Source organism: Macaca nemestrina, chromosome 7, assembly GCF_043159975.1.
Source record: "Macaca nemestrina isolate mMacNem1 chromosome 7, mMacNem.hap1, whole genome shotgun sequence".
NCBI lineage: Eukaryota > Metazoa > Chordata > Mammalia > Primates > Cercopithecidae > Macaca > Macaca nemestrina.
In genome coordinates this window covers 168,131,919-168,142,355 of record NC_092131.1, presented here as the reverse complement: position 1 = coordinate 168,142,355, position 10,437 = coordinate 168,131,919, and the positions used below count along the sequence as shown (strand labels likewise).

At 42.5% G+C, this 10,437-nt stretch overlaps 1 protein-coding gene across 1 annotated transcript; it reads left to right on the top strand.

Moving 5' to 3' along the window:
- The first annotated feature begins 86 nt into the window (after window positions 1-86).
- LOC105463648 (piggyBac transposable element derived 4) lies at window positions 87-5,711 on the top strand. Its single transcript, XM_011710853.3, has one exon. The coding sequence runs from the start codon at window positions 594-596 to the stop codon at window positions 2,349-2,351; it is 1,758 nt and encodes a 585-aa protein (XP_011709155.2). The 5' UTR covers window positions 87-593; the 3' UTR covers window positions 2,352-5,711.
- The last annotated feature ends 4,726 nt before the right edge of the window (window positions 5,712-10,437 follow it).

Genomic DNA, 10,437 nt, shown 5'->3' with positions numbered 1-10,437 from the left:
ACTGGGCGCCCGTTTCTGTCATAAGCTGTGGGATCCAACCAGAGGGAAGAAATCATGGCCGATCGACTAGCGAGGCGGAAGTAAGGCGGAAGTACCGCCCTAAACTCCCGGCACTCCGGATTGGAAGGCGGCGCATAGAGCGTGTGTCAAGTGCCCATGAAGGGGACTGCCCATGAGGTGAAAGTCAAGTGTGTGTTGCTGTGGCAGCCACGGAGGCCAAGGACCTCACGGGAATAAAAGATGACGAGACTGGCTTCGGGAGAAACACCATCCGGAAGAGACCTTTCAAAAAACTTCTAGAGACTCCCCAAGACGTATGAGATGAAAGGCTTCTATGTGCGTTTAACCCATTTCTCCTTAGCCCCTTGATTACGCGCTGCTGTGCGGCGACTGCAGCGTTTACACCGAGATAACGCGTGTATTACAGTCACAACCTTACTCCCAAAGTTTGCCACGAAATATCTCGCTTCTGTTATTTTCGCATGGTTCTGGTATATTGACTTTTGAAACAAAAGACATCATTCTCTTTATAGCATTCTGTTTTTAGTAGTGGTATTTCCATTTACAAAATATAGTAATTCTCAGTCGCCGAAATGTCAAATTCTAGAAAACGTAGCATTCCTATGCGTGATGGTAATACCGGTCTCGAACAGTTGCTGGCCGAAGATTCATTTGATGAATCTGATTTTTCGGGAATAGACGATTCCGATACTTTTTCGGATAGTGCTTTAGAAGACGATAAGATCAGGCCTCTGTCCCATTTAGAATCTGATGGAAAGAGCCCTACATCATCTGACTCAGGGCGCTCTATGAAATGGTCAGCTCGTGCTATGATTCCACGTCAAAGGTATGACTTTACCGGCACACCTGGCAGAAAAGTCGATGTCAGTGATATCACTGACCCATTGCAGTATTTTGAACTGTTCTTTACTGAGGAATTAGTTTCAAAAATTACTAGAGAAACAAATGCCCAAGCTGCCTTGTTGGCTTCAAAGCCACCGGGTCCGAAAGGATTTTCGCGAATGGATAAATGGAAAGACACTGACAATGACGAGCTCAAAGTCTTTTTTGCAGTAATGTTACTGCAAGGTATTGTGCAGAAACCTGAGCTGGAGATGTTTTGGTCAACAAGGCCTCTTTTGGATACACCTTATCTCAGGCAAATTATGACTGGTGAAAGATTTTTACTTTTGTTTCGGTGCCTGCATTTTGTCAACAATTCTTCTATATCTGCTGGTCAATCAAAGGCCCATATTTCATTGCAGAAGATCAAACCTGTGTTCGACTTTCTTGTAAATAAATTTTCAACTGTATATACTCCAAACAGAAACATTGCAGTTGATGAATCACTGATGCTGTTCAAGGGGCCGTTAGCTATGAAGCAGTACATCCCGACAAAACGAGTACGATTTGGTCTGAAGCTATATGTACTTTGTGAAAGTCAATCTGGTTACGTGTGGAATGCGCTTGTTCACACAGGGCCTGGTATGAATTTGAAAGATTCAGCCGATGGCCTGAAATCATCGCGCATTGTTCTTACCTTGGTCAATGACCTTCTTGGCCAAGGGTATTGTGTCTTCCTCGATAACTTTAATTTATCTCCCATGCTTTTCAGAGAATTACATCAAAATAGGACTGATGCAGTTGGGACAGCTCGTTTGAACAGAAAACAGATTCCAAATGATCTGAAAAAAAGGATTGCAAAGGGGACGACTGTAGCCAGATTCTGTGGTGAACTGATGGCACTGAAATGGTGTGACGGGAAGGAGGTGACAATGTTGTCAACATTCCACAATGATACCATGATTGAAGTAAACAACAGAAATGGAAAGAAAACTAAAAAGCCATGTGTCATTGTGGATTATAACGAGAATATGGGAGCGGTGGACTCGGCTGATCAGATGCTTACTTCTTATCCATCTGAGCGCAAAAGACACAAGGTTTGGTATAAGAAATTCTTTCACCACCTTCTACACATTACAGTGCTGAACTCCTACATCCTGTTCAAGAAGGACAACCCTGAGCACACTATGAGCCATATAAACTTCAGACTGGCCTTGATTGAAAGAATGCTGGAAGAGCATCACAAGCCAGGGCAGCAACACCTTCGAGGTCGTCCGTGCTCTGATGATTTCACACCTCTTCGTCTGTCTGGAAGACATTTCCCCAAGAGCATACCACCAACGTCAGGGAAACAGAATCCAACTGGTCGCTGCAAAATTTGCTGCTCCCAATACGACAAGGATGGCAAAAGGATCCGGAAAGAAACACGCTATTTTTGTGCTGAATGTGATGTTCCGCTTTGTGTTGTTCCATGCTTTGAAATTTACCACACGAAAAAAAATTATTAAATACCGATCATCATATACATCTGTTCCATTAGGATTAGAGACAAGTGCTGTTTAGAAATAACTCCAAGATTGGGAGGCCGACCTGGATGGATCACCTGAGATCAGGAGTTCAAGACCAGCCTGGCTAACACGGTGAAACCCTGTCTCTACTAAAAATACAAAAATTAGCTGGGTGTGGTGGTGCATGCCTGTAATCCAAGCCACTTGGGAGGCTGAGGAAGGAGAATTGCTTGAATCCATGAGGCAGAGGTTGCAGTGAACTGAGATCACACCACTGCACTCCAGCCTGGGTGACATGAGACTCAATCTCAAAAAAAAAAAAAAAAAAAGAAATAACTCCAAGAACAGTTTTGTTGTCATTGTTTGTTTCTTTCATTTTTTTTTGTTTGAGACGGAGTTTTGGTCTTGTTGCCCAGGCTGGAGTGCGATGGCATGATCTCAGCTCACTGTAACCTCCACCTCCCATGTTCAAGCGATTCTCCTGCCTCAGCCTCCCTAGTAGCTAGGATTACAGGCATGCGCCACCACATCCACCTAATTTTGCATTTTTAGTAGAGACTGGGTTTATGCATGTTGGTCAGGCTAGTCTTGATCTCCGACCTCAGGTGATCTGCCCGTCTGGGCCTCACAAAGTCCTGGGATTATAGGCGTGAGCCACCACACCTAGCCCCAAGAACAGTTTTTATATTTTATTTTCACATTGAAAATCAGTCAGATTTGCTTCAGCCTCAAAGAGGGTGTTTATGTAAAATTAAATGAGTGCAGGCAGCGAGCTACACTTTTTTTTTTCCTAAATAGGAAATGGAAAGGAGATACTGTCTCTGAACAAAAATAGCTGGAGAAACATGTAACTGTTAACTAAGGGTTGCCTCTAGTGAAAAGGGTTGGAAGACAATTTATGTGATGCTACACTATTCTTCCTGTCATGATTGCTTTACTGTGAACGTAACAAGGTTGTACTGGGGAGGAGAGCAGGGGTTGATTGCTGTCAATGTTGATTGCCAAGATTTCAGACATCATTTGCTTCAGTCCTTTCTTTTTCTTTATGGTGGAAAGTGAAGTGACTTGCCCAAGATCTTTGTCGGCCCTAAACATCGCTGTCTTTACTACACATTCCTATTGAGGGCAATGCATGTTTTAGCCTTGTGCACTCTTAGAGTTAGCATCCTGAGAACGAGTAAGAGCAATTGAAAAAAGAGATTCAAGAGCCAAGTACTCAGCCCTGGCAGGGGATGGGGTCGTGGTGCCCAGAGCCACCCCTATACTCCAGTCTCCCTGGCATCAGCTACTGCAGCCCTGGGGTACTTGCCCTCATCTTTTTGCTGAAGATAGTTATTTCTTCATATTTGATCGCTGGAAGGAGCAGTACTGCTCAGAAAAAAAAACAAAAACAAAAAACACACACACACATTTGACTTTCTTGTCTGCCAAATAAATCTCTTATTTGCTAGGGAACTGGTAATTCAGGCTCAAGAAGTGTATGGAGAAGGTTTATTTTCAATCTTTTTACTTTAAAATATGCCTTAGTTTTTGAATAGATAAGACATTCCAGTTTAAGAGAGTAAAAGTCAGTTCAGAAGCGAGAAAGGAAAGATAGTGTTCATTTTAATCAGACTGCGATGTACCTACTAGACACAGACAGGGTCAGTGGCAAGGCCATCAGAAAACTTTTTCCCAAGGCCACACCACACCTGCAAAACACCTAACAACCTTCTTCTTTTCAGTGATTACCGCTTCCTTACCAATGACTGCGCTTTGTTCCTCGTGCCTCCAAACAGATTGCTGAGATACCCAATCCAGAGCCAATCTTGGCTTCCCTAGACTCTCCTCAATCATTCAACAGAAGCCCAAATCTTGTAAAAGTTCCTTTCTGGGCCAGGCGCGGTGGCTCACGCCTGTAATCCCAGTACTTTGGGAGGCTGAGGCGGGCGAATCACGAGGTCAGGAGTTTGAGATCAGCCTGGCCAACATGGTGAAACCCTGTCTCTACTAAAAATACAAAAAAAAAAAAAAAAATTAGCTGGGCATAGTGGCAGGTGCCTGTAATCCCAGCTACTCAGGAGGCTGAGGCAGGAGAATTGCTTGCACCTGGGATGTGGAGGTTGCAGTGAGCCGAGATCGCACCACTGCACTCCAGCCCTGGCAACAGAGTGAGGCTCCTTCTCAAAAAATAAGTTTCTTTCTGTTCCCTCTTACTGTTATATCTTTGGTTTCTCTGGTGTGGAGTCTTCCTTACAGCAGCAAGCTCATAAACTTAACTTGACTGCAGGTGTGTTCCTTGGTGGTCTTTATCCGATAGACTTCGTCACATGGTACGATATTCAAAAGGTATGAGTATACAAAAAAAAAACTCCCACCTACTTCTCTCCCTGGTCACCTAATTCTCAGGAGGCAATCAGGGTTGCCATTTTCCTGAGTATTCTTCCACATAGTCAACTGTCTACAGAAAAATATATACGTTAAAAATAAGGCCAGGCACAGCGGCATGCCTGTATTCCCAGCTACTCAGGAGGTTGAGGCAGGAGGATCAGTTGAGGCCAGGAAAGCCAGGAATTTGAAGCTGTAGCGTGCTATAACAGCAGGCCTGTGAATAGCCATTGCACTCCATCCTGGGCAACAGGACCTGTCTCTTAAAAAAAAAAAAAAAAAAAAAAAAGACAAAAAAATACTTGTAGTTTTTTTTGTTAAAAAACAAATCCATACATGCATATATATGTATATACATAGTACGCTACCAGTTGTGTGGAAAAAAGGGGCAAAATATATATTTATTTAACTTATATGCAAATAACATTCTAGAAATAAAATTATTGTTTAATATAAAATACACGAATATATAAAAATGTATTACCTAACATATGATTATATATAACTATAATGTGTACTGTGTTTTACATATATATTTCCACAGCATGCTATAAATGCAATTCTGCACTTTGCTCTTTTTACTTAATATATCTTGGAAATCATCCTTTATTAGTACATAAAGAGCTTCATAATTCCTTTTTACGGCTGTAAAATGTCCCAGCTTATGGATGGACTGATTCTCTATCAAGCAACATTAAGATTGTGGCCTATTTTACTATTCCTGATTTTGCTGAAGTGAATTTCCTTTGCCATGTGATTTCCACAGGTGTATATATGTAGCATGATTCGTACTAGTAGAAAGTAGAATTGCTAGATCAAAGAGTACGTGCCTTTGTAATTTTGATGATATTGTGAAATCTTCTTCCACAGAAGTTGTTGCAACTTTCACTCTCACCAGCAATGTGTAAGATAACTTGCTCCTCCATACCCTCACCAATAATGAGCTACCAAATGTTATTTTTGCCAAGCAAATAAATTAAAAGTGATATCTCAGTTTTTGTTTGTTTGTTTTTTGAGACAGAGTTTCACTGTTTATTGCCCAGGCTGGAGTGCAGTGGCATGATCTCAGCTCACTGTAACTTCTGCCTCCCTGGTTCAAGCAATTCTCCTGCCTCAGCCTCCCAAGTAGCCTGGATTACAGGCACCCGCCACCACACCCAGTTAATTTTTGTATTTTTAGTAGAGATGGGGTTTCACTATGTTGGGCAGGCTGATCTCGAACTCCTGACCTCAGGTGAGCCACCTGCCTCGGCCTCCCAAAGTGCTGGGATTACAGGCATGAGCCACCATGCCTGGCCCTTCTTGTTTGTTTTGAGACAGAGTCTCACTCTGTCAGCCAGGCTGGAGTGCAGTGGCACCATTTTGGCTCACCGCAACCTCTGTCTCCCGGGCTCAAGCAATTCTCCTGCCTCAGCTTCCCGGGTAGCTAGGATTACAGAGGTGTGCCACCACACCCGGCTAATTTTTGTACTTTTAGTAGAGATAGGGTTTAACCATGTTGGCCAGGCTGGTCTCGAACTCCTGACCTCAGGTAATCTGCCTGCCTTGACCTCCCAAAGTGCTGGGATTAGAGGTGTGAGCCACCAGGCCCGGCCTCTTCTTGGCTTTTTAATCCCTCTTCAGCCATATGGTGAATTAAATCTAAGTTGTATTGTAGGATTAATGGAGAGCAGCTAAAGAGGAATGTGTTCAGCCAACGATAGTTATCATGAAGGATAAAAGGCTCAAAATCCTGATTTTAAAATTCCAAATGCTGATTTTAAAATCAGTACATGTTGAGCTGAGCCCTGAGACAGGCCTTTGTTTCAGTCCCAACCAGAGCAGAAGTAAGCATTTTTGGAACCATAGGAAAAAGATTATTTGAGAAATAATGGAATGGGACAAAAGATTATAATGTGCTACAGCTCTCTGACCATTACACTTTCTAAACTATGAATACAATTTTACTTTTCATAAATGATTTCATAAATTGCAAAATTTAGAAATAATGCTGAAATAAAAACAGCTTCATCCCAAGTTTCCTGATTTTTTTTTTTTCTGTACATGTTTGGTGACCCTTCTTTGATGGTGGTATCTTAGATACTTGTTCAGTTTCTTTTTTTTTTTTTTTCTTTTGAGGCAGAGTCTCACTCTGTCGCCTAGGCTGGAGTGCAATGGCGTGATCTCGGCTCACTGCAACCTCCGCCTCCTGGTTCAAACGATTCTCTTGCCTCAGCCTCTCAGGTAGCTGGGACTACAGATGCCCGCCACCACGCCTGGCTAATTTTTTGTATTTTTAGTAGAGACAGGCTTTCGTCATGTTGGCCAGGCTGATCTTGAACTCCTGACCTCCGGTGATCCACCCTCCTCGGCCTCCTAACGTGCTGGGATTACAGGTGTGAGATACCACGCCCGGCCTTGACACTTGTTCAGTTTGACTAACAGGTAATCAGTGCTCATCATAATACCCCCCATAGGAGCCGGGAAGTATACTTTTCAGTGGGACAAAAGGTGGAAGAGGACCAGCAGTGAACAGTAACTGAGGTCTCTGTATCCCCATTTCTGCCTTCCTTTCTTCCCTTCCCTTATTGTCACTCGTACTAAATTATCCAATGCTTCAAACTCCTCACATGCCAGGCTTATACCTCTATAGGCATTACATGGAGAAGAAAAGCCTGAGTCGTGTTTTCAGGTAGTGCAAAATTCTGTTATCTCTACTATTTTCCAGGTAGCCAGAGGAATTGTATAAGATTCAACTCCAAATTATGTGTTTCCCCATAATGTAGCCCTTGGACTCATGCTTTATAAAATAAACTATAATCATCATAAAATATTTTAGAAAGATTTTGTGCTGGACTGGCTCAGTTTGTCCAGTCAGATCACTTTTTTTTTTTTTTTTTTAATGGAGTCTCACTCTGTTGCCAGGCTGGAGTGCAGTGGCGTGATCTCAGCTCACTGCAACCTCCGACTCCTGGGTTCAAGCAATTCTCCTGCCTCAGCCTCCCAAGTAGTTGGGACTACAGGTGTGCGCCACCACGCTCAGCTAATTTTTGTGTTTTTAGTAGAGATGGGATTTCACCATGTTGGCCAGGATGGTCTCAATCTCTTGACCTTGTGATCTGCCTGCCTCAGCCTCCCAAAGTGCTGGGATTACAGGTGTGAGCCACAGCACGCGGCCCAGCCAGATCACTTTCTACTCTTACCCTGCTTTGTGACCTGGAAGGGTGGACCTTTAAGGGCTGCAAAAATTCAGTTCCATTTCCTTCTGGCTTCCTGTTGGGTTCAGCCAATGGGAGCTATCAGTAACACATCCCTTGCAGTTTCTCTTAAGGCTCCCAGTACTTCAACAATTTTAATAAAGGGATAGTTGACAATCGCCCCTTTTGAGTGTTCCCTTTCTTTCCTGCCAAGACCCTGACCCATATGTATTTCAAGTAGAATTACATATGTTTATTATTGCAAATAGCGTTAAAGTAAGAAGTGATCAGTTTACTATCCAAGCCGTTCACTTTTCTGCCTCTTCTTTTTTTGCTGCCTAGCTCTTGACTTCATATCATGGCCACAAGGGGGTGAACAAAGATAGGGACAGAAACAAATCTCAAAACCCATGCTTTAGGAATTTTTATAAATGTTCGATTACACCAACAGAAGTTAACTGGGGTTTACAGGTAATATTTCTTTTTTATTCAGTGTTCTTTTTAAGTTTCTGTTTTTGGCAACATTTTTATAGTCAGGGAAGTATAAAGCTATTTTTCAAAATAAAAGGGGAAGTAAACTTGCTAAAAATATATAATAGAATTTACTTTGAACTCTTAAAGTTGGAATCTGTGAAAAACCAGTTATCATCTTTATCTGGACTTTTCATGACCATTTAAAGCAACATCTTCCGGGACCGTCTTGGCCTTTCCCTCTCTCTTTCAGTATTCTGCTTGTTGGCACTGATGTAATGGTGCTTTTTAAACTATTCTGCACACACTGGCTATCTATTTACATGGAAGAGTTAGTCAGTTATAAGGTATGACTACAAAGTAACGAGGATTATACCTTTAGCCACTTCTCTTTTTTATTTAAATCAATGGGTTTGTGTTTTTTTTTTTAAATAGAGTAACACTGGCAGAATGCTTGGGAAACTTCAGCTGTGCTAATCTCCAGATACCCCATTTACTTTAAGCGATTTTTGAGCTTTAAGTTTTCAAATCTCATTTACTTCAAGTAGACTAGGTAATCTTTTTCACTCCAGTAAACTGGAGCCAATTCCCATAATATTTTAAAATGCTTGTCATCCACTAGGACTGTGGATTTGGCTTTCTGAAGTTCCCTATGAAGTCCTCTGAAATCGGATGCATCATCCATCATTCTCAGAGGGAGTTCAAGATGAATCCTAACTTGCCTCAGTGTCCTGCAAAAATAAATTATAATGGAAGGATTTCACTTTCCTCATTTTACTCTAAATTCTCATCCCTTCCACCAAAATTCAGTGAAAAACATAAGTAAAATAAATTGTGAAAGTGTGAAGATATGCTAAATAACTTATAAACATGAAGAGGAGGCAATCATCTTTGATATTAAGAAATGTTATAAAATTGTAAACATCCCAAGATATTCTAAAGTGTTTTGTAAATGCTAAACTGTAAATATTGTTCGTTACTGTAATTGAACAAGAGTAACTAAGAAGTGAAAGCGTTAGGGGGAAGGAGTTATATTGCACTGACTATGCTTTGTGCTTTTAGGCTCTGCTGGCCTGGTGAACCCTGCTTCTCAAATGGCCTGTGGTACAGGTATGGAGATGTTCAATGCACTATGAGGGACACAGGCTAAAGGACTGGCTCTAAGAGCAGTCACAGAACTTAAGCACAGTAAGCTCCAGTTCCACACACGACATCCTAAGCCCTCCTTATATAGTCTCTGTTGCTGCCTCACATGCCAGCCCTTATAAAGCATTAGTGCTCTGTTTATATCTCTATATAATAAATGCAAAAGCTGGATCTCCTTCATGCCTCTATTAGGATTTTACTTAAAAAAAACAAAAACAAAAAAACCCACAAAACACAAAAAACTGTGGGCTGGGCACAGTGGCTCACACCCGTAATCCCAGCACTTTCGGAGGCCCAGGCAGGTGGATGGCCTGAGCTCAGGAGTTCGAGACTAGCCTGGCCAACATGGTGAAACCCTGTCTCCACTGAAAATACAAAAATTAGCCGGGCATGGTGGCACACCACTGTAATCCCAGCTACATGCGAGGCTGAGGCAGGAGAATTACTTGAACTCAGGAGGTAGAGGTTGTAGTGAGCTAAGGTGCGCCATCCCCCTCCAGCTGGGCAACAGAGCAAGACCTTATCTCAAAAAAATAAATAAAAATTTACTATCATCAATGTGCAAATGGGTGGATGATAAAATTTAACCATCTCAACTATTTTTTATTTATCGGGGGTTGGGGGATAGTGTCTCACTCTGTTGCCCAGGCTGGAGTGCCGTGGCGTGATCTCGGCTCACTGCAAGCTTCGCCTCCCCGGTTCACGCCATTCTCCTGCCTCAGCCTCCCAAGTAGCTGGGACTACAGGTGCCCGCCACCACGCCTGGCTAATTTTTTGTATTTTTTAGTAGAGACGGGGTGTCACTGTGTTAGCCAGGATGGTCTCGATCTCCTGATCTCGTGATCTGCCCGCCTTGGCCTCCCAGAATGCTAGGATTACAGGCATGAGCCACCGCGCCCTCAACTTTTTTTTTTTTTTGGGGGGGG

Bases quoted from the DNA above. Each gene is read 5' to 3' on its own strand.
- LOC105463648 (XM_011710853.3), top strand. From the start codon at position 594: ATGTCAAATTCTAGAAAACGTAGCATTCCTATGCGTGATGGTAATACC.